The 24,261-nt window shown below is 42.9% G+C and overlaps 2 protein-coding genes across 9 annotated transcripts in view; both read right to left on the bottom strand.

Moving 5' to 3' along the window:
• Window positions 1-525: 525 nt before the first annotated feature.
• MLNR (motilin receptor) lies at window positions 526-5,586 on the bottom strand. Its single transcript, XM_074565896.1, has 2 exons — window positions 4,295-5,586; window positions 526-2,382 (listed from the first exon to the last, which is right to left on the bottom strand). Exons 1-2 carry the CDS (start codon window positions 5,052-5,054, stop codon window positions 2,069-2,071), a joined length of 1,074 nt encoding a protein of 357 aa, XP_074421997.1. The 5' UTR covers window positions 5,055-5,586; the 3' UTR covers window positions 526-2,068.
• Window positions 5,587-5,669: 83 nt separating this feature from the next.
• FNDC3A (fibronectin type III domain containing 3A) overlaps window positions 5,670-24,261 on the bottom strand; it is a 123,473-nt gene continuing 104,881 nt past the window's right edge. For all 8 annotated transcript variants that reach the window (XM_074565820.1, XM_074565830.1, XM_074565855.1 and 5 more), the window contains 10 exons: window positions 23,497-23,615; window positions 21,507-21,612; window positions 21,244-21,419; window positions 20,111-20,224; window positions 16,694-16,843; window positions 16,326-16,609; window positions 14,079-14,288; window positions 12,480-12,646; window positions 11,005-11,132; window positions 5,670-8,265 (listed from right to left, as the gene is read on the bottom strand). In XM_074565820.1, coding sequence (XP_074421921.1) covers window positions 7,951-8,265; window positions 11,005-11,132; window positions 12,480-12,646; window positions 14,079-14,288; window positions 16,326-16,609; window positions 16,694-16,843; window positions 20,111-20,224; window positions 21,244-21,419; window positions 21,507-21,612; window positions 23,497-23,615 — 1,769 coding nt within the window. In that variant the 3' untranslated portion in view covers window positions 5,670-7,950. The remainder of the gene's footprint in view (window positions 8,266-11,004; window positions 11,133-12,479; window positions 12,647-14,078; window positions 14,289-16,325; window positions 16,610-16,693; window positions 16,844-20,110; window positions 20,225-21,243; window positions 21,420-21,506; window positions 21,613-23,496; window positions 23,616-24,261) is intronic.

The following is a 24,261-nucleotide window of genomic DNA, read 5'->3' as shown; positions in this document are numbered from 1 at the left end:
CAGGGATACAAATGACTTTCACGGAAAACCAGACCATTTCCAGGGAGCCTCCCAGTGGGGGCAGAAGCCTTCTGCTGTGGCGTCTGAGGCTGAGCAGGAGCAGCCCAAGCCTGCAGCTTTCCGCAGAAACACAGTCAACCCCCGAGGGGTGAGACGGGGTCCCAGCCGGGAGGGACAGGGACAGATGACACAGCCACACAGGGCCCTGCCCTGGGCATCCCAGAAAAGGGGACGTTCAGTGCAGCATCCCATTAGGGCATTTTGCTGCCTCCTCCCACTCGCACCTCCTGCTCTTGGTACCTCCGTGATTGCTTTTTGTGGACATTTCTGCTGGGGAAGTGTTTATCTCTCAGCGCAATTTAGTAGCTAGTGATAAAGGAAAAGCCTTTAGCAGCAGATCCCAGGCATGCAGAAGAGGCTGCACGGCTATATATCAATGTGACAAAGCTTTTTTTTCCCCCCCCTCGGTCTACATACATTTACAAACATTACTGTTAAAAATAACTTGTCCAAACAAACACAAAATACCAGCTGTTCTTTTATTATAACAGTTTAATGACACCGCCCCCCTCCCAGCAAAAGCAATCCCGCCCAAGCCCTGCAGACGACTGCTCTACCCCAGTCCGAAGCTGGTGGAAGAAGAAAGCTTAACGTGTGTGCAGTGAGCTACGGGTTTTTTTCTGGGTGTAGTTTTTTTTTCAATTCAGTGACTCAGAGCTATGGATTGTTAAAAGGAGAATTGGTCATATTTTTAAAACCCGAAGAAGGCCTGGGTTCAACTCTACCATCTTGGGATCTCTGAGCTGGATGTTGAATTCTGCCTTCGCGTGGCAGCAAACACCATTGCTCCAGCGTGCAGTAAACGCCACCATTACTCTTTTGATCCACAGATGTCTTAATTAACAAAAGTTAACAGATAACCAAGGCCAAGCGCAGATATACCACCAGTGATGCTCCTGTAAGCGCAGACCCATGTCATCGATTCTGGTCCAGATTTATCTCACTAAAGCCAGGAAGGTAATGGGTAAAATGCATAGAAACCGGTACTGCAACTCCTTCCAGCTCTTTCTTACAAGAAGCCTCCTTTCTAAATCATATAGTTTAACGTTTGTATTTAAAATCTTTAGAGCAAAATTAATGCGTTGTTTTTTGACTTGCAGTGCAGCGTTATGTAGCAGTAAGTCCTGGGCGCAGTCTGAGCACGTTCGGTGACAGGTCTCGTTTGTGGCGAGACAGGTTAACTTGGCGTATTATTTTTGTGCGCAGTACGTACTGTGATGCAGTGGGGACATACCACCGCGAACATTTATCAACACTGCGCGTCTGTCACGAGGAAGTGGTCAGGAGTATCTAATCTCTTACAGATATAGGGGATTGGTTGCTAGTATATAAATAAGAGACCTTATTTGATCGCATGGGTCAGACCAAGAGGGTTAAGCCCGGAGGCTGCTGCGCAGAGGAGACACTTTCCCAAGGGAAGAGTCAGTGAAACTGCCTGGAAAACTCCCATTCACGATTACAGGCCAGCTACTAAAATATATGCCCCCTTTTTCCAAGGATGTTCAGGCTAATGGGTGACTTCTTTTGCATCCATCTCCTTGCAAGACTGTTTTTTGTAAAACCTCGTATATAAGCAAACCATTTTAAAACGGCAAAGGCTGTCTGGGAGTTTACCTGCTACTGCACCCACGCAAAGCTGCTGCCTCAAACTCCCTCCTCCTTTGCGCTCCTTGATGTTAGGATTTTTAGCAAACACTAGAAATCGCACAGAACACATGCAATGAACAACATGTAATAAACTGAAACCACAGTTTCACTGGCAATTTACTCCAGCTTTTCCTATTGAGCTTTTCCTATTCCTATCTTTCACGGTTGCACATCATTTACACTACTTTATGGTCTCTGCTTGCTCCGTTAACAAAAATACAAGTATTTCAAGTATTTCAAAATTCAAATGGTGACAAAATACCACAGGTCCTGACAAATGTCCATCCTTTTTGCGACTGTCCTGTGAAAAGAAAATTCCGTTCCTTGTCAGAGAACGCCTGGAAAAGCACGGGGCGCAGGCTCAGAAGCTGGTGGCATACTCATTTCTTGTGCTAGCGCTGGTCTCTGTGTAGCCACCAGCGTCTTTTGTTACCGTGAAAGCCCTTTCTGCAGCTCGCTGTGGCAACAGCAGCTTGTAGGCTGCTGCCCTGTACTTCTTCGAAATGAGATTGTAGAGGATCGGGTTGATAGATGCGCTCAGGTAGAAAAGCTGCAGAGCAAATATATTAAAGTACTGGGAGAACAGCATCATCCTGATGTCCCGGGTGTTTATAAATATGATCCTGCCAATGTGGAAAGGCAACCAGCAAATTACAAAGGCCAGAACCACCACAGCTATAAGACAAAATAACACATGCGACAGTTAAGGAGCGAGTTAACTTTTCAACCATCCAGTACACTACATTTTACGTAGCTGATTTTACAAGTTCTTCTAACCGGCACAAATGATACATAGAAATACGGCATTAAATTGTTGGAAAATCCCCATGAAAATGGGAATAGCAGCAAGTCTGATGGTTAGTCTTTGGATTAAAAGGTAACTGGTAAAATCTTCAGCTAAACCACAAGATGAGAAAAATGTGAACAACCAACAGTGACGTAACAGCCATATAATAACATCGGGCACAACAAAGCTTCTCCTCGGCAACGTCTGTAATGCCGTGAATGTGATATGAAAACGAAAGTCACCGTAAGAGCTGTTTTTGTGGAAACGCACGGCAGCTGCAGTTGCCCCAGTGCTGTTCTTTAACACATCCACATTACTTAAAAAGCCCGTAGCGCGAGGGCTGAACCTCAGTCACCCAAGCTCCCACTGAATTCGCACTATTGTAACGGGATGGCTACTAAAATACAGACTTACAGTGTAGTTGGTCTATTGATTTTTTTTCCACTGGAGCTCCTAAAGGTATCCCCAGACAATTACTGCTGGAGACAGATATTTGACTAGATGGATCTCTAGCCTGAGTCACTCCAGCTGTTCTCCTGGTCTTGTGTGGTGTTTTAGCACCAATACAAACAAATATAAATACAAACACTCTGGCAATGGCAACATAGCAGAAGCAGATGAGAAACAATTAAATAAGCGTATTACCGTATCCATATTTTTAAATTATTTTTGTTTATAAATGCACATAAGTAAATAAATGCTCCATTTATGGAGCATTCGTGTTTCTCAGAGCTCAAAAAAAAAAAAGGCATACAGCCCAAGCAAGTTTATGCCTGAAAAACATCACACATGTAGTTCTGCTGGCTCTTTGAGATAAGGGGGAATCGGTCTGGTTCAGTGGGTTCTAAGGAGATTGTGGACACGGCTGTTTCTGTTGGAAAACCTTGTGCCTACTCCGATGTAAATACCTTCCTCAAATAAGTTAGCAAAATGTACTCTCTCTGGCTTATTAGTTTCTGTCCTTCGTGCTACGCTATTTCCATCCAGCTATTTCCATCCTTGATAAAAGAAATCTCCCATGTAGCATATAAAACCTTTGCAAAAGGTAGGAAAATAAAATAACCAGGGCATTTTGTTTTGTGCTCATTAATCAATAGCTGGATTTCTTTTTCGTTTCCTTTTTTTTCCTTCAGATCGGTCACTATGTACAAACTTTAAAGCCCCAAGGGTAAACTGTGATCTCTTAACTTTCCAGAGCCTGATGCTAAGGTAATGAATGTATCACTAAGAAAATGAACTAAAAATTAACACCATCCTACAACAGCAGGAAGCGCTTTGCTATTATGTGATTTGTCTGCAAACAGCTCGTAAGGGTTAAGCTGCTGTTTTTCAGACTGCCTGGGCAACCAGTGGATTTACTCCGAGGAGTAAGACTGCTAAGAAAATCAAACTTTATTTTTCAGAAGCAGAAATTTACCACCCAGAGGTGTTGCTGCCCACTGGAAGAGACTACTGATGGTACCACAGTTTTTCTGAAGTTGCAGACTACCTTGTACTCGGCTCTGCCTGCTAAAATTCAGAAAAAAGGGTATTTCTACAGAAGGCAGCCACGCTGCTGGCTGTACAGTGCTACACCAGGTGAAGCCTCAGCCCTGAGGGAGCGAAATCCCTGCCGTGGCGGTCCCTAGGAGCACTGGAGGGCTTGGCAGCGTGGCTGGGATACTCCCTTGTGCTCTCCGTACCCTGTGCAGGAGCTGTGAGTGCTTTGTCCCCAGCCCTAGCCTCAGCCCCAGCCCCTCAGCCCCAGCCCTAGCCCCAGCCACGGCCCCTAGCCCGAGGGGTGATGGAGGAGGGACTCACCCAAGATCTTGAGGGTCTGGCGGTGCCCCTTCTCCTGGAGGACCGTGTTGGGGCCCCGCAGGCGTGCGTTGCTCCGCCACAGCTCCCGGCCGATGAAACCATAGAGGACGTTGAGGCAGATGACGGGCAGGACGAAGTAGGAGGTGGTGACCCAGAACATGGTGGCCAGCAGGCCGGACTCCATGGCCTGCAGGGTGGGCTTGCACTCCCGGCTGTCGGTGTGGTTGTCGGGCTGCTCCACGCCAACTAGGAAGAAGAAGGGGCTGGCGGAGAGGAAGGCAAAGGCCCAGAGGGCACCGATGACGGCCTTCACTCGGCGCTTGGTGACGACCACCTTGGCCTTGAGGGGGAAGCAGATGGCGAGGTAGCGCTCCACGGTGAGGGCGGTGATGTGGAGGATGGTGCAGTAGGTGCAGCCCTCGCTGAGGTAGTGGGAGAGGCGGCACAGCAGCTGCCCGAAGATCCAGGGCCGGGAGCGCCACAGGCGGTAAAGGTCGAAAGGCAGCCCCAGGAGGATGAGCAGGTCCGAGATGGCCATGCTGCCCAGGTAGAGGTTGGTGGTGGTCTTCATGTCACGGTAGCCATGGATGACCAGCACCGTCAGGACGTTGCCCACCACGCCGACCACGAACAGCCCCAGACAGACGGCCGTGACGGGGACGAGCGCCCGCACCGGCAGCGCCAAGCACAGCCGCTCGTCGCAGGGCGGCCAGGGCCAGTGCTCGCCCTCGCTGCCGTTCCCCCCGCCGCCGTCCCACATGCCGACGGCGAACTCGGCCGCCTCAGCCCCCTCCGCCGCCGCTGCCAGGCGGGACGCACCCTGCCGGGGGCAGCGCCGCTTCTCCGGCCCCGGCCCCGGCCCCGGCCCCGCCCCGCGGCGGGGGGCTGGGGGAGGGGGGGCGCCCACCGCCCCGCAGGTAGCGCTCCGCCCCACCGCCCTGAGGGCAGCGGGGAACTGTCCTGAGGGGTGCGCGGCACCGCCGGCCCCCGCCGTCTGAGGGGAGCGGAGTACCACCACCGCCTCGGCGCCCTGCGGGGAGCCGGGCACCGTCCTGAAGGCAGCGGACCACTGCCGCCTCCCCGCCGCCTGAGGGGAGCGGGACACCGCCGCCGCCTCGCTGCCTGAAGGGAGCGAGCCGCTGCCGCCTCCCCGCCGCCCTGAGGGGAGCTGGCACCGCCGCTCCCCGCCGCCCTGAGAGGAGCGGGGCACCGCGGCCGCCTCGGAGCCCTGAGGGGAGCGGGGGCACTCTACCCCCGGCGCCTGAGGGGAGCGGGGCACCGCCGCCCCCCGCCCCAGGGCGGCCTCGCCGCCGGGGGGAGGGAAAAGCGCTGCAAGCCGCGGCGGGACAGGCCAACAGGACGGACCGACAACAGCGAAAAAGAATGATGCTTTTATTTTCCACAGATTTTTCTTTTTTTTTTTTAAAGATACTTTGCTACATAGTTTATGTATTTTCTATATCAGACTATACAGGTTTGTCTTCATGGAGTCCGACGTTGTACAGTTGTAAAGTGATATGTTTGGTAGTGTATCTATAACGTTTTAAAAAGTTTAGAGTTTTTCTTTTTTTTTTTCCTTTTTTTTTTAAATTTATTTTTGGAATGTACAGTATATGAGGTAAAATTAAGATTACATTAAAAACTGTCTTCAATGCAGTAATACGCACTGAGGCTCAAATGGCAAATACACTATTAAATGACTATCAAAAATAGGAGCTCATTTGAATTTTACTATGAAAAACATAAGTCACTGCAGATTAACTGTAGTAACAAATCTTACCGTTTTAGACATTCAACCGTAAGAAATCTCTGGGCTGTTACACGCAACCTCATTTGCACTGCCAAACATGGCACTTTGAAGAAGGTTCTAGAAAACATCAGTTATCGCGGTATCCTGCGGGAAGGTATCAGCCTATACGTACAAATGACAGATTCGAAATAAAATGTAAACATACAGTACATTTTAAAGACAGATCGTTCTCGCCACGTGGAGGCCAAGTTCTTCACCAGTTTGTTTTTTTTTTAAAAAAAAAAACCTAAAAGCAACATTATTCTACAGCACAGATCATTGGACGTATAAACAATTACAATACATGCCCGTTCTAATATAAGAGAAATTCTTCAGAGATCTTCAAAGCACAAGACAGAGGTTCCTTTTTTTATTATTATTAAGACCGACAGAAGTGTTTAATACCATTAAAAATGCTAAACTGAACACAACTAGAAGTCATTAATGATCCACTATCTTGTAACTCAAATAAATTAAAAGTAGCTAATTACAAAGTGTATAACAAATAACGTAAGTGTGATGTGACAAGGAATTTTTTTTTTCTTTTAAAGATAAGTTTCACTACAAGCTTTGTGTCACTGGCAATCATTGACATCTAGCAAGATGTTCAATGGGATACTCGATAAAATTCAGTCTGGTCATTCAAGAACTCACAAATGCAAGCTCACAAAACATTGATGAGTTATGCAATTGCAAAGTGCTCTAATGCAACATTAACTACATGCAATCAACAATTTGGTACAGTATCCAAAGAGACATTACATTAAACATTAGGATCTCAAGAAAAAAAGCAGCTTTTAAGTTTTCTGGTGCAAATTACTACACTTCGTCTTCGGATTTGGTGCCCCAAAGAAAGAAAGAGAGAAAGGAAGGAAGAGAAAGGAAGGAAGAAAGAACAAACGAGGAAAAAAAAGAAAAGGCAGTGCTTGATTCCGGTGGATATGGCAAGTGAATGCTGGGGAAACAGCAAAATTTCCATAATGAATTTGATCTCAAATATCTATCAATAGCCAAAATCAGAGGGCACAGACGTCTGTATAAACTGCATCCGATCAACAGTCAACTTTGGAAATGTGTTTTTTCGATTTAAATAATAAGTCTAAGAAAGTTCTCTCACGCTCTCCCTTCTATATTCGTAAGAAGTAAAAGAGGCATTTTTTGTAAGTAAACATGTCAAATCCTGGGGGCAAGATAAACCACTTGTGCCATCCCCTTGTAGTCTTTCCAAAACATCTACTTGCAGTGAAGAACTCCACATTTATCAGATAAGAAGCTTCCTTCATGCATACTCTTCCATCCAGTTTATTATTTGCTGCCTGAGAAAAGCCCCTTCGTTTGTTTTTTTTTTTTTTTTTTTTTTCAGCATAAATCCTGCTTCCCAAATAATTAAGACAAATGAGGAGGTAGAAATACAGCGCTAAATTGCTTTCACAGCATCAGATTAATATTGTATACAGCACAAGTTTGTTAGTGTACGTTTGAAATGCGATCTACACATTCTTCCCTGCTATGGTAGCAACCCTTAAAAGTGTGGGCCAGGAAACCATATTTTTTTTAATTTTTTTTTTTTTACACTCCTGTTTACTGGTCAAACCCTTTTCGTTAAACACTGCTTGCCTGCCCCATAGAGAGTTTGTACTGCAAGAAGGCATATTAAAGAAAAGATTGTATTTCTGTGGCTTGCGTTCTAGTAACGTGTGCCAGCCTACGCCTACCAGTAAGCATTTTGAAGTGGCTGAAAAGGTCTGCATCAGTCCCAACGCCGGTGCTAAACGCCTGGTTTTGTAAAAAGCAAGAGAACAGAATTACTTTTAGATTATGAGAAAGTAAAATGTAATGGGCAGCGATTCTAAAAAAATCAATCTCTTCACTTTATTACGAAGTACTGAATGATAACAGCGATCAGGATGGAAAAGATAGCGAAAAGTGCAAGGATGACAGCAGCGCACACTTGGTCGCTCTGTGACCATTGTGTCCTTGTGGTTTGCACAGTGTCCTTGCTGGCGCTGGCCGGCGGTTCAGTCCTCTGAGAGATGAATAGCACTGGTGCGCTGTAGGGGCCGACCAGGTCCTGGTGACCTCCTGTCTCTTGGCACTGTCGAATGGCACACGCGCGGAAACGGTATTCGCAGTTCAGCTGGAGGCCTGTGTACCGGAATGACCAGTCCGGACCCTTATAAATCTGGCAATAAAGAAAAAAACCGATCCGTCAACTAAAAACGCCTTACAGACACATATATATCTCAGTATGGTTTTGTTTGTGGTGATGGTGACTGTAAAGAGGGTGACTCTTCACCAGTGTTTTCACCCATGCAAGGAAAAATGGACAAAAATGCCAAAAGTCTCCAGTCCTTTTGATGAAACATAGGAGAAGAACTACAAGCGCTTTTATAGCACGATGAGTACACACCAAAGAAGCTGTCAGAAGCCCCAGTGTTAAGGTGCTTTTAGTGACCACTTACAACATAAACACTACACCCTGGGATGTAATATACAATATCATATCACAGCAATTTAGGCAATTAACTCTGTATCAAGCTACTTCGTTCATTAAGTCTAATCCAATTCAACATACTTCATTGTAGTTAAGGTGTCGTGTGTTTAAACACCGTATCAGGAAAGCTGCAAGGAGTCCTCTCTGTGATTCTTAAAGGTCACCCGTTTCTTGGGATCTGATGAAATTATCGGGGTGTTCTCCGTGGGCCTCTCAGTTGGCTGGCTGACACAAGGAGACTCTCATGTGCAGTTCACAGCTCTCTGGCACGCAGTGCCTAATTCAGTGAAATCTAAATGCTGGTTTCTCTAATTAATTAATTTGCAGCTAGGTAAAGGTCCTATAAAAGCCAACGAAATCACACAGGGGTGCAATTTTCTGTTTATAGGTATATCAATAGGTGTTAGGTGGGCAGCATGGTACTATTTGATTTCTCTCTTTAAACCCCTTCACCTGGATTTGCTTTATTTAATTGGTAGCAGGATACAGAAATATCACATCATGCCAACGTTTTCCCTACAGTTATCATACTGTTAGACAGTATCTCACAACTGCAAACCACCGACCACTCAATGAGAGAAGCAGGCAATCTCTTCCCATTTTGTTGTTCGAAGAGCCGTTGCTGGGTCTGTGGCTACTCACAGTCTTGGAAAGTCCTCCGACAGCCCGGCAGCTGAGCTTTACTGGAATCTACAACCTAGAGAATCTTCTTTCTCTCGAGAAATTGTTCCCACGCGGAGACGGGGCAGGTCATCGGAAGTGCAGCTTCCTCAAAATTCTGCTAATTTTTATCATGCGTCTGGTAGCGAGCGAAGGGGCCACAGCCACGCATCCTGCTCTATAGCTGCGGCTACGGCAGCTGGCAGGGGTTACTGTCCTCGCCTGCTTGTCCCCAGCACCTTGACAGAAGTTGCCTTCCCCTCAAACGCGTTTGCTGGCGTATTTACACGGTTGCTTCCTAACCCCTTTCAGAGCTGGACTGATAGCTCAAAGAGCAGATTACTAAACTATTTTGTCTACAGCACGTAGGGAGCAACAACACGAGCAACTCGGCCGACGGACCAGGGAGGAGGAGGAGAGAAGAGTGAAGTTTTGCAGGGAAATGGTAACAAACAGCTTGGAGTGGACTTCCAGGCAGTTTATTTTTTGTCCACGTCAAAGAAAATCGCCACCATCATGTCTAAGTATTAAAAGGCTGTTTCCACAGTGTTTACTTCTTAACTGTTCCAAGTTTAACTGTTGCAAACTAGTCTTCTAATTTTATTTTAATTTACTGCACTAAACTGTTCTGGAGAGGATTTAAAAGGAATCACACACCTCAGTTTACTTTGTTATTTCCAGGCTTAACACATAACCTTTATTTTCTTCTCCAGCTCATTGGGCAATGCACGCTGCCCATCAAAGCATGGTTTGACTCCATGTCTAGAAGCAACACTGACCACACCTTACTTACATACTTCATATGTTGCATTAACAATTTTAAAGTTACATTAAAGAATATGCACATGGCAAGGAAACAATCACCTTGGATTATGGTTCGTCTTTTACTGAAAAAGTTAACAAATGGACATAATAAACATAGCACTACACCAAAGGTTACGAATTACGAAAATATGAAGGCCTGCAATCTACCAAAGCACAGACAAAATTTATTTACTATTGACCTATAATAAAATTATAATATACCAGAATTAATTGTGTTTCCTTTCTGGAAGGAAACCTGCTTGCTTAATAGTGTGAAACAGAGTTTCCAAGCCTAATTTCATGTCCATTATCAGGCAGTTTATAAGGAAGCAAAATTAGCACTGCACATCCTCTTTTAAATGCAGACTAATTTGTGGCTTGGCGTTTCGAACTGCATCTTTGGGTAACCAAACCTGAAATTAAAACACACTCTCATCTGCTCGACCCTGCACGCCCTGCTACTGAAATGCTCCTATGGTAAAAACCAAATCAGGGAATTATAGAAAAAAAGTAGGGGGTCTTTCCTATCTGCAGTTCTCTGCTCGGAAGTGTGACTTCGACAACATCAAAGCTTTTATAACATTGTTTGCTGCCTTCAAACAGCGTCGTGCAAAGAGAACCCTTTGTCCTTTTTCTCATAAGTCTCAATTCTGTACCATTGGGTGGATGTTTTCTTTTTGTCAGTTCTTCCCATTAGTGGACAATTTCTGCACCTCTTCAGGTGCCAAGCTGTAGTTAGTAAACACCAGTGTAACCCAGAGGGGCTGCAACTTCCTGCAGTTATTTGTATTACTTTAACCTCTTTTCTCTATGACAATGGTTTTACCAGATACTACCTGATATTATTTAGTGGCAAAAAGTTAGCACGGTGACTAAAACCATACTGGTATGTGATAAACTAATCTAAACTAGTTATTGCGAATACTAATTGAAGAAAAATACAATAACTGAAACATGTCATACCTGTTTGAATTCCGAGTCTTTGCCCACCATGACCTGAAGACAGTAGATAACTGGATCACCCTTCATGGGCTGCAGAACCTCCCACGTGATCTCACAAGTGTGATCGTTTATTCTCTCTATCCTCGGTGCTGCAGGAAGAACACACAAAAACCAGCTCGTTCTCCTTTCCCCGTCGCTTCACGTTATATTCTAATGTCTTGTAAAATTCTGTATTCTATCTGCTATTTTGTCTCAGTGTCCTGGTTTGAGGTAAAACAGAACCAGTTTTCCTGCTTCATAATTTTACTTTTTAGCTGGGCCTCTTCTAACTGACTAAAGTGTGAAATTAACAGCACATTGTTCAGAAACGGTTCACTCTCAGAGTGATAAGACCTGGTTATGCCAAGGAACGGTATGCACAGAGGCTCTTGCTTATACTTATTGCTATAATAACCAAGGTCAGCTAACTTCGTTATTTGCCCCGTTAAGAGGGTTGGAAGTGGAAAAGCATAGAGCGGTCCCACCTGCAAGGAGGAGGGGACAGGACAGGTGACCAAAAATTGACCAACAGGGTATTCCAGCCCATCTGCATCACGCTCAGTGTAAAAACTGAGGGATCAAAAGGTCAAATCTCTTTCTTCAATGGCCGACATCCAAGGAGGACCCTGTCTGTTCATCTGCTTTTGATCCCGATCCAAGCATTCCTGACTCCGGATCCTTAATCCTGCTCCTGTCCGTCACTGACTCCAGTCTGGGACTTTCCCTGTGCCTGCTGGTGATGTGACTGTCATCCTGGGAGCTGGATACGGTTTTGTACATATTGTGTACTTTAAAAATTTATTTCATTATTATTTATTATTTCATTATTTATTAATATTTTCATTAAAGTAGTTTAGTTCTTTTTCTAAACTTGTAAATCTCCTTATCTCTTCCTCTCCTCTCTTTGGAGAGGGGCGGGGGGGAGGGCTATCTGTCATTCTGATTGGCCAATCCAGCCAAAACCACGCCACTCAGAGAAACAAAAGATTCCGATTCAAATGTATTCTTCCTACAATATTTTCTGGAACAACAATTAACAATTGGCACAGGTCTCTGTTGCTAGTTTAGGTATCATCCGAGAGAAAGCAAGTAAAATTCGTTGACTGCAAGTGTTTATCATATGGTGGTGGTGGGGGTGAAGCTGTTATGCTTAAAATTATTCTAAACATTCTAGGAAGAATTTTCACCTCAAATTCTAACAGCCTGGTCACTCTCTCCTGGGAAGCAAGGATTCTAAGTACAAACCTTCTTATGTCAAAGAATGCATAAACCCCAAGTCTCTCATTTTTGGAGCAAATATTTTAGGCTTTAGGTAATTACACGAAAAGGGCATTCCCTTACTATCCCTCCCTGCACTTGGAAAAGGGCTTAAAATTCTAAATACCCCAAATACACCACAATACCAAAAGCAACTTGTCACGCCCCCACCTGCCAAATGAGAAAAGAAGCACCTTTACCTTTCAAGGCAGCTGGAACAGATTTGGGAGTAGTGAAAACATATTCTTGAGAAAGGGGACCTTCACCAGCTTCATTACATGCCTGAATACAAAATTTGTATGATGTTGACTCACTGAGTCTTTGCACTTTGTATGTATGACATGGTCCTCTGTATAAGGATACGAACCTGAAAATGGAAAGAGTAGCTTATTTTAAACACAGAAAAGGAATCCAGAAGTAGCTACAGTATTGTCTTGAAATCTGTTCCCATCATTTCCCAGCATCTAGTGAGAAGCCCAGAAATATTTATTTCAGAGGTAAACAGTGTGCTGGCACTACTATAGAACAATAAGCTCGTTTTCTAGGGCCATGTTTTTATTTCTCACACCTTTGAAATAAACCCTCTTTTATACAAAGAGTACTACAGACCGTCTCTTGGCAAAAATGATCCTAAGCATTTTCAGAAACCCTTCTGCACTTGAAACAACGGGAAAGGGAAAGGACAGCAGTTCTCTCTCTCAATGAGCTGCACACGCTGGTTTTTTTTGTGGCCATCTACTCCCCCAACACCGCTAGCTTTTCAGAATTAGGTAACTAGATTTTAGCTTTTTGCTCCTTTGCAACTTTCCCTTACTACACCTACGAAAGGGTCATGGACCCAAAGGGTCATGGATCCAACTGCTCTTGTTCGTCGCTGTCAGAGATGGGTGACTGATCTACAGCTCAGATCTACACAGGAGGCCAGAGCCACACTTGTACCGCTCACCAAGTCCCACTCTGAGAGCTTTGTAGACCGGCCGCTCTCCTTCACATTACAATTCTTACAGAGACTGGTCTTGGCAGCTCTCATTTGATTTTCAATTTTGGTATCCCCGGGACGCAGCACAAGTTTATCTCTTTCTGTAAGGGTTATCATCTACTTTGACTTTTCTTTTAAATTTAAAACAGATGGTACCTGCACATGACCTAGTCTTTGGTAATGGCCATGAATTTCTTTCCAGTTAAGAGTCTAACTTGTTATCCTCCTTCCAGCAGAGCAGTTTCACCTAGCAGATCTATTTTGCCTCTCTGTCAAGCCAAAGCTACCGAGAGATTCGGACACGGTACATAGTGTAGCAGTACCGTTCATTTTACCATTTAGGCAAAGGTACTTGCTGTACCATTTTAGCTTACATTCCAATTTAACATGAGAGAAGGGATCCCTTGAAATAGTAATTTGTACTATATGAGTTTATTTTCCACTAAAAATAACTGCTTATAAAGACAACAGAGACTAAAGAATTCCTCCCTTCCAATATCAAGTACATAAAATTCCCAAGACTGATTAGACTTGATACTCTGACAAAATACTTAACTATTTTGAGAGAGAGAAAAGTGTGCTGGTACAAAACATTTCATTAAACATTTCTTATTGAACTGTAAATAAAAAAAACGATAAAGTTTTTGATCTTGTGCTTTCCAGCACAGAACAACTGGAGCCCTTCTTGCCTTGCCAGACAAGATGACCTCCTACGTCTGTTGTAAATTCAGCAAAGCATATGGAATTTTGCCCTTTGCTGCCATCTCCCACGCATCAGACCACAGCCACAGGGGCAGATTAAAGCGATGCCAAAACCAACCTTCCATTCTTATCCTCCATTTGAAGGTGGTACTGAATGGAGTCGGTTAATGCTTTCGCAGTTCCCTCTCCCCACTTCAGCTTGAGAGTCTGAGAACTGTACGCAGCACATTCCAGGCGAGGTGGATCCGGGGGGAGAGGCTTTGTTTTCAGTTTTATGGTGTGGCTGAAAGGACCCGCTCCCAGACTGTTTAGGGCTTGAATTCGTACTCTAGTATTTGGAAAAAAAGAGAGAATAAATTAACTCGAAATTAGATTCTAAAAAGCAACTGGTCATTTCCACCATTCACATTCAAGAGAGAATAATGGTACCAAACAGATGGTACTTTCTACAATGAAGACTTTTATCAATATTATGCTTTGATAGACTGTCACGAATATGCAGGAGTGTCCCTTTCCTCGCCACATTTTAAGGAGCTGGATTGATTCAAAATAAAAATACGTTAGCATATTTGCATCATTCACATTAGCGAAAAGACGCAAAAGCTCTATCAGCTACTTTAACAGAAGCGGTCCATCTTCCTGACCCCGCAGGCCTTGTTCCAAAATTTTTGGTAGCCACATTGGAGAGATGAGGGAAGGTAAAAAAACCCACCCCCAGAAGAGGTGATTCCATATATCTTTGGCTATTATATCAGGTGAGTTCAAGGATGACGACAGGGAAGTTTTACGGGCTTTTTGGAACAGATCCAATTCATGTGAAAATAAAGTGATGGTTCCCAGCTGTTTTCACTGGTAACACATCTCTGGGTGCCTGCAAACACAAGCCGTCTTGGGTTTGCTTGGAAAAGGAGAAGGGGAAACTAGAAGAAGTCAAAGGACACATGGCTGAGGGGTCTGCAGAACTTGAAATTCAGGGATAATTTTTTTATTTTTTTGGATACTCCATGGAAAACTACGGTGACATTAGGTTTACAAGTAAGAATTAAAAGAAGTAGCCAAGAAATGTATTTCTAAAAAAGAAAAAGCAGAAAACAGAGAAATCGGAGGCTCTCTGCGTATCTCACAGGTAGCCATAGAGAGCAAAGTGTGTCTCATCTCATTTTGCAGAGTTAATATTTGCTTGTCTAAATAGTATCTAGGTAACTGGAAAAAAGCAAGCACAATAATTAAATTCTGAAACAATCCACCACACAATTTCAAAATATTGAAACACAAATGTGTGTGCAGGCTTATGAATAAATATTTCTCCTTCGCTACAGTAATATTTAACGTTATGCTAACTTATTATAGCACAGAACTAAGGTTAATATATGCAAATTTTTATTTGCACAAAGAGCTGACAGTGTATTCTATAAAAGCACTTCTGTGGGTAGAAGTACAGAAGTATCTCTGCAATAGAATCTTCTCATTTTTCAGTTTGTTGACACAGAGAGCGACGGCTCTTCAGATTGCCAGCATTATTGTTAAATACTTAGGAGGCACACAGAAACATTTTAGTCTTAGATGCAGCATCAAAACAAGTAAACCCAAATTTTAACATTAAGGATTCAGAAAGCTGCATACCCAGATGATATCCTAACTACACTGAAATCAGTGTAGGCTAAAATTCTGACTGCAGTGGGATTGACATTGTCCTTTGAATTTCAACACAGAGGACACGTTTTGGTAACAGGAATGTAGGGTGTCTTCAGGCAGAATTACGGATTTTTACATTTATATTTTTTAGTAACCCTTAGGCCAAACATAAGGGATGATTTTGGTAACTAAAATTCTTCAAAAGAAATTTCAGATTGATTGATAGATTTTCAAACTGATATTCTTCATGCTGACTGTCACCCAAATACTTGCTATTTCTGCAGAAAAGGCATTGCAAGATGCGATGAGCTGCCATTAGATCAGACAATACAGTCAGTAATGACTGGACATGGTGCTTCCTTGGATGGATTTTATTTTGTCAAACAGATTAGAGGCCATCTATCTATGACGCAACCAGTCCAAAAACCAGTTATGAATCTGAATCTGTAATCTGAATTCAGTTAAGCTGACAAATTAACCAGACAGATACAACAAAAAGATAATAAACAAACTAACATAAATTGTTCTCAAAAGAAAATAAAACCAAACACAGCTCATCTATTTATGATGATCATCATTACAAAGCTTCCTTTTGCTCCATGGCTATGTACTAATGCTTCTCTGAGAGTAATGCAGAGAATAAAAAAAAAATAATTAAGGAAACAAACAAATAAAGACTCTGCTCTTGTGGAAGAAACAGTAGGCTGTCGAGTAGCTGTGCACGGCATACCTGTAGGTAGTATCTGGCTGTAAGCCATCTATAAAATAGGTCTGAACCTTCCCAACAGTTATGGGCTGCTTATCTCCAAAGTCTATGCTGTAGCCAAGGATTTCAGATCCATGGTCACAAGGTTTTTCCCAGCTTATAGCAAGGCATGTGGAAGGAGAATAGTGCGGACTTTCAACTTCATCTTCACTTAGTCCCCGAAGAGAAGTCACAACCGCAGGTACAGAGGCTGGAGTCATACATGCCACTACTTCACTGAAAGGGCCTGCACCTGCAACATTCACTGCCTGCAAATGCAAAGTAGACCATGTTTTTATGGCAGGGGCGATTCCCATTTCCAGATTTCACTAACAATAGTTTTAAGTCTTTACCTGAACCCTGCAATAGTATATAGTGGCAGGCAAAAGCCCTTTCATTTCACAGTTGAGCCCAGGCCCACAATAAGAGATCTGCATGCATCCTTCCACACCGCCCCACTCCAGCCGATACTCCGTGATGTCAGCTCCGTTACTCACTGGAACCTTTAAAATGGATACGAATAGTTAGAAGTTAAATTTGCTGACTGAAAAAAATTCAACCAAACTCACCACATCTATATTGTTTTTTTCACAGGTATGTTACCCTCCTGTTTCTTTGCTGATTTGCAATGTAGTACAACACAAATAAATCAGAATGCATTATCATAGAATCATAGGTTGGAAGGGACCTTAAAGATCATCTGGTTCCAACCCCCCTGCCACGGGCAGGGACACCTCCCGCTAGACCAGGCTGCTCAAAGCCCCATCCAGCCTGGCCTTGAACACTTCCAGGGATGGGGCATCCACAGCTTCTCTGGGCAACCTGTTCCAATGCCTCACCACCCTCACAGTGAAAAATTTCTTCCTGATATCCGATCTAAATCTACCCTCCTTCAATTTAAAATCGTTACCACTTGTCCTATCGCTACACTCCCTGATAAAGAGTCCCTCCCCACCCCTTCTGTAGCCCCCTTTAGGTACTGGAAGGCCGCTATAAGGTCTGCCTGGAGCCTTCTCTTCTCCAGGCTGAACAACCCCAACTCTCTCAGCCTGTCTTCACAGTAGAGGTGCTCCAGCCCTCGGATCATCTTCATGGCCCTCCTCTGGACCTGTTCCAACAGGTCCATGTCCTGGACATTGGGTCCTGGTTCAGGACCATTACTGGCCTTAGGTCCCCTATACTGTTCCATACACGCTATTTCCTGTTGCAGACTACTCCAGAAAAAGTAAGTAACTGTGATTTCAGTTACTTAAGTACAGAGAACATTTAGCATGCAGCATTTAGCTTAGTAGCCTGAGTGGTCAATGGCAAGAGATGGTCTTGAGAGGGTGATGTGGGGTACTATAGTTTTCACTGACTGGGTCTACAGCCCAGGGATGACAACATGCAAAAGCACACTGGTGCTACTGTCTTCACATTACAGATGAAAGGACTCCTCTGGAGCACTTCACGGCTCTTGTGCGTGGAAACTAGGTCGCAAGAATAGTGGGAAGCAGAAAATTGTGTCTTTTTCCAAGATAATGTTGCGAAGTAACTGGCACAGGCACCTAAGCAACTACGCAGATGTGGACTGAAATGCCTGCTCGAGTAGCCTATTTTTCCTCACTACCTGCCCTAGGAAGCCAAACTTAGCCTCCCGGTTTTGGGAGCTGAACGGCTTTCATACTCCTCAGAAATAATAATTTGACGTGCAGTTAAAAACATGCAAACCAGTGCCAGACTAAGACATGAGCCAATGGAAAATATCAGCAGTCAATGAAGTAATAAAGATTAAAAACAACCAAAAAGCCAAAATCCCCACCCCAAATCAACAAAAAATTTCTTAGATCATGAATAAAATAAAAGAAAAATACTGCTGGTGTTTTGGACTAAATATTCCAAGACAGCAACCACATTAAGGTGCAGATAATAACTGCTCCAAAGCATGTTTTTTCTTTCCCCTTCTTTTGAAAGGAGGGTGTTTGCTACTTTCAGCATTAGGCTATGTGAAGGTAAGTGACTCAATACAAACAGAATTTCACAGGATAAGATGTGATGTTCCTGAGCTGTGACTGAGAGGGACTCCCTCTTCCTTCTCTAATTTACAACAATATGTGTTGGTCATACAGCAGGTACGCAGCTGTTAGAGGGCTGTGCAACTGCCAGTAAAGACGGAGTCATTTCTCAGTGTTATCGCTGTTGCTGCTGCAGATCTAGTGGAGTTCACCTTAAGAGAAGTAGGGGAATCCACGCCAACAAGTTCAGGGATGACAACAAACCAGGGGAAGTGTTTCATCTGGTGAAGGGTATGGCTACCAGAGGAATTTCAACAAGCTGATACAGAACTTGGGGAGTTCAACTAAGATAAAGGCAAATGCAAAGTCCTGGACCTGGGATAGACAAGTACAGGCTGAGGAGCAACTTTTCCAAAAAAGAACTCCTGGTGAGCAAGCTGAACGTAACTCAGCAACGTGGGTCTGATGAAGGCTAACTACATATTGACTGTATGAGCAAAAAACCAGCAAGAATGCTAAACGGAGTAATGATTCCCCTCTACTCAGCACTTGTGGTACTGCATCTCCAGTACTGTATCCCATCTTGGGCTCCTCAATACAACACAGACGCTGACATACTGGAGTGAGTCCAGTGGAGGGCCACCAAGGTGGAATGCAACACATGACAAAAAGATAAGGTTTGTTTGATATTAAGATGACAAGGCTGAGGGCAGATCTTACTGCTGCCTGCCATTACTCACGGGGAGGGTACAAAGAAGATGGTGTCAGGTTCTTTTTGGAGCTGTCACAGTGGCAAAACAAGAGGCAAGAGTCAACTTGCAGTAAAAGATACTTCGACTGGACATAAAGGAAAAAAAATTCTACAGCATGATACAGTTTGCCCAGAGACAGCTTTACCTGGCTGCTGAACCTTCATTCTTGGAAACAAGTAAAACTTGACTGGACAAGGCCCTGAAAAACCTGACCTAAATTTGAAGTTAGGTGTGCTTTGAACAGAAGGCTGAACTAAATGACATCTACAGGTCCACTCCTGCTTAATTACTGCAAGATTCTATAAAGCAGACATTTAACATTGGTCAAATTAATGCCACCTGAACACTGTAGGAGACTTCTTCAGAAGGCTTTGCCTGGAAGACAATTAAGGAGAGCTCCTCTGACATACCCAGCAAGAAGCATGAACTCTACCTTCCAGGTAAAATAGTTTCATCTTTTGTTTCTGTACAGTTCTGTAACTCAAGATACTTCACTCCATTTCAAGCCACTGAAAATCGGTGTTTAAACAGTATTCCCAGATAGAGTCTTCCTTTTCACAAGCTTAATTTTTATCTATTGCATTTTTTTAATCAGATATCTAAACACTATGGGTTTATAGGAAGTCTGTGAGGCTTTTGCTACATTATTACTGATGTAATTACAGAAAATTAGATCAGCTTATAAAAACAGCAAATGTACAATAATCTATTGTATTATGTGGATATATTTGCTCTGAGGAAAGATAACTACATTAAAGAAAATTTTTAAGAAATGCAGTGTGGCAGTTGTGGCAAAACTCTTAAACAAAAGAACGAAGTAAGATCTCAAGTACCTGCCGGCTGTCAACTTACAGCTGTCGTACAATGGTATGATAAAGGACTTGAAGATTTTACCTACTAAGTACTGGATAATCAGGCAAGTATATTTAAGAATGTGATTAAAATCCAGTCTTAAGCTTTTAAAGTTGAACTTAAAAATGTAGAAGGCAATCACGTTAAGATAGGCGTAACACGGCATTCTTACCTCCCACGACACCTGAGCACACGCAGCAGATCTGCACGCCACTTGAGGGGGCTTGCACTGATCTGGTGGTCCAGGTGCTGTAGTGATTTCACATTTTTCTGAATAAGGTCCAAACTATTAAAAAGGGAGTTGAAACAACTGATTTGTAAAAATCAAATGACTGCTTTTTAAATAATAGTTTACCATAGTAGGAACACAGAATAGCAGCCTGAAACTTTGTATTGCTTGCTTATAAAATAAATTTTTGTGTGCTGTGGATTCATGATTTATTTCAGTATCTGACTATTCTCCAGAATAGCTGCAAGACTCTTCTTCTCTATAAGAAATTTTCTCTCAGGCAAAACAGGACAGTTCTATCCAAATCCTTCTTTTGAAGTTACACGATGGCTGCACTGTAACAGAACACAATTTGTAACTGCCTACTTATATCTATCTAAAATAAACAAAAGATTCAAAAAATGCTTGAGCTGTAAAACACTCTTTGCAGGGGGGGGGGCATAAAATGTTAGGTCAGTGCTTTAAAGCCTTAAGCTGCAGACCTCTCCGCAAACAGTGTCAACTGGTGATGATAGTTTTTATGAAGATAAAAACTTGGATACAGAATTAAATAAAGCTTGTTCTACAGCAACAATTGATTTAAACACATTTAATATGACAAACACAGAAAATATTATTGTATCTGATAATCTGAAGCTAAACTAAATATAAAAAAAGAGAGTCAGGAAAAGCTAATTAGTATGTCCTAGCGCACCAACAGCTGTAAAAATAAAGGGCAATCAATTTACAAAGCTGTATACAGAAAATAACTTACTACCTTACTTCACATGAGATTAAAGTTGCAACAATGCTTTGATAAAGTACTTCGCATCTCCTAACCATTTCCCAATGCTATTATTCACATATAAGACATAATTAGCTATTTTCTCTTCCCTTCATCTAAAACCCCCTTTATTATAAACTGATGTTTAACTGTCTGTTCGCACATAACAATAAGATATGTGAATCAAATGACTCTACATTAGGAAATCCTCATTTTAAAATTACTGTTAAATGCTTCTTTTAAAAGAGAAGATCCTTAATAGTGATCCTTAATAGTCTCTGCAACTAATCTCATTTCAGACCGACCGCCTTACCCCAGCCTTGTTAGCTGCCCGCAGTCTGAAGTTGTACATCCTCCCTGGAAGAAGGCTGCCTACTGTGCATTCAACATCAGAGCCTTGGTAAACCTCTCTGTGTTCATCAGTTTCTGTCTGAAACATTTCCAGACCGTAACAGGTAATGGGTGAGCCCCCGTCTACCTGAGGTGGTCCTAAAAATAAGAAAGAAAGGCTTATTTAATTTTAACGCATAACACATTTGGATCCCTTACCCTCACTAGCAGTTGTAATAGAATTACCCCAGCGCAGCTGAATTTCTCTTGCTCTTGGTCTACCCTGTAGCCTTGGAGGCTGGCATGGACCAGGAACCACTGCTGGTGTCTGCACCAGTAAAGAATCAGATGCCTACAAAGGAAAGAGAGATTAATGAAGTCATCTAGGCCAAAACAAGCACTACCAATTATGCCACAAGTAAAGGCAAATACTCGAGTCAGAAACAGGATCTTCCATTTTTTGAACTACATCCTCAAATACATGAAGATGCTTAAGTGATCTGGTGCATTTTTCTCATAATGCCTATATAAAACATGCTACAGTAATAATACAAAATGCGTAATTAACCTTTGGTTTTGTGTTTTGGTACACATGCAAGGGGTAGAATTAAAAACAGTACTTAAGTATCAGTACAAACCTAGTATACATGCTTAAAATATGACTTGTTTAATGTAAAATGCTCTTTTCCATCAAACTGCACTTTAATGATTTCTAAAACCTTAATCTAAGGGTTGTATACTTGTTTCTGGGCAGAGATGTCAATCAGAAGAGATTAAAAAAATTGAGATTTCAACTTTTTGATTGCTTAGTCATACTTAATGTGTAACAAACTTCCACCTCTGATCCGAAGTGCGTGCAAAAATACACCCGCAGCAGATGGCATTGACTATTCTGGATGCAGACAGAGATGAGTCAGAGACAATGCGGGGTTATTAGCTTCAGTGCGATACAGAACAAATACAAAGTTGGTAAGCCTTTTAGTTTACACGAGAGATGCATCTTAACAGTCTCATTTCACAACTGCTTTCTACATATGTTCCAGAAAGAGGAGAGTGGAAGCTCTGCTGCTTTTCAGTTCCTTTGAAATGTATTGTTGCACTGAACAACAGATGCCACTTAAAAAGCAGAATGTTTCCTACGAGGCCTATGTCCACAACAAGCTACAGAAAAGTTTCATTACTTCTTTCTTCACTCTTCTTTTGTTGATTCCTGACACCTTCAGAAAAGTATCAGAATTTTCTGAAAGTTATCTTCTCTTTGGTACTCAAATAATGTTTGTTCTAAACTAATTGGGGTTGCAGTTGTGGTTAGGTGCTGGGAAGTATACTGCCTTTCCTCTTCCCCTGTACAACCGCAATGGCGTGAGGGAAAGCACTGCAGCGGAGCCAGCACCGAAGGCGTCCAGATTTATTCTTAAACAAGGTGGCTGTGGGCAAGGCTATTTTTGTAGGAGGCTTCTATGTGGAGGAAAAACGCATGAATTTCATATAGTAAAAGGGGCTGGGGAAGAAACGGTAAACACCAAGGATGCAGGGTTTTAAGATTTTCAGATCAGCTTAGCAGTGAAGCCCCGCTGGAGTCTGTAGAGACCCAGTTACACTTGCTGCTGGGGAGAAGGGAGAAGAATACAGCATGACATCTTGGCACTGGAGGCTGAACTACACCACAGAAGCGACAGTGGAAGTGTGCGTGTACGTAACGTGTATGTAACGTGTATGTATACGAGAGCACAGTAGGGCACACCCAGTTGTTTGGCAATACTGAAAAGCAGGGCAATGTGAACATCTTGCTTGTGTCTGAGACCACACGGGAAGAGACTACGGAGCACAACTCTGGGGAAACACTCTGTCCCCCCTGCCTGCTGGGCTGACTCGGCTGCTCAGACACAGTACTCCACCGACCACACGGAAAACCTTAAATCGACACGGCTGTCTTGGGTTAGGCCTTAAGAAATGACATTCTGTCAACATATCACACGGCAAAAAGACATAGTTTCTGTAAATAAGAAAAAGCACTTTAAACAGAATACAGTAGCTGAAAAGAATATTCACATTGATTTCTTTAAAAAATGGGCAGAAACTTGAAACACTGTGCATCAATACTGGAACCTTTTTGAGGTACTAATTATGGCTACTTTGTTAGGCACTTCTGTACAATATTTGCTTATTAACTACTGGACCAGATTTTCTTAAAGAGAGAGAAATTTTATTTACTAAAAATATTAGCTCATATTACCATGCTTTGTCCTCCTTCCCCAACGCAATATACACGTAAGCGATAGGAACAGCCAGGATTTAGTCGGTCGCACACGTGTTCCCTCGCAGCTCCGCTGTATACTGTGTCCCATTTGTTTCCTGAAAGGTTAAAAATAAGTGTGCAATGAAGCAAGGTGTTATTTGCCACTCTTCAGTACCAGCCACAGCAGGTATCCTAGCTTCACTAAATAAGCATGTGCCTGATGTTTATCAAAAAAATATAAGGCTTGCTTTGAGTTTCCCAGAAAAAGATCCAATCACTTCATAAAGACAGTTTTCTAGGTAAATTTGTGTAGATCTGGTTTAGTGAAATATCTTCCTTATTTGGTATTCACATTAACTAGGGGAGAATTTACTTTTAATGAAGTAGTTATTACTGGGCCAGCAAGCAGATTCAAACATCCGAACCAAATAAATAGGAAAGATACAAAAGAAAAATTTTGTATGGAAAAGAAACTTTTAATTACTACATTCATTTTGCACAATGTAACTACAGTTTACAGTTGATAAAGCTTGTTCCTGTGTTCCTGAATGGCCCAGTACCATCTGAAATACTGATTTCATTCTTTGCTATTCAGCCAGATTCTTAAACCAGATACTCTTTAGCGTTCTCTCTCTCTTTTTAAAGAGATTAAGCAGGGAACCTGGGGACTTTCAATTAAATCTCCAGCAACTCAATACATCACAGAATTTAGAGGACCGGCAATGAAACGTAACGCACGGCTCACTACATCTGCGTGAAAGC

This window comes from Larus michahellis, chromosome 1 (genome assembly GCF_964199755.1).
Source record: "Larus michahellis chromosome 1, bLarMic1.1, whole genome shotgun sequence".
NCBI classification, from domain to species: domain Eukaryota; kingdom Metazoa; phylum Chordata; class Aves; order Charadriiformes; family Laridae; genus Larus; species Larus michahellis.
The sequence above is the reverse complement of the archived record's forward strand: the minus strand, read 5'-3'. Positions and strand labels throughout refer to the sequence as shown.

Excerpts from the sequence above, each read along its gene's own strand:
- MLNR (XM_074565896.1), bottom strand. The coding sequence starts at position 5,054 with ATGTGGGACGGCGGCGGGGGGAACGGCAGCGAGGGCGAGCACTGGCCC. Across the intron at positions 2,383-4,294 it reads CCAGACCCTCAAGATCTTGG|CTGTGGTGGTTCTGGCCTTT; the intron begins GTGAGTCCCTCC and ends TTTGTCTTATAG.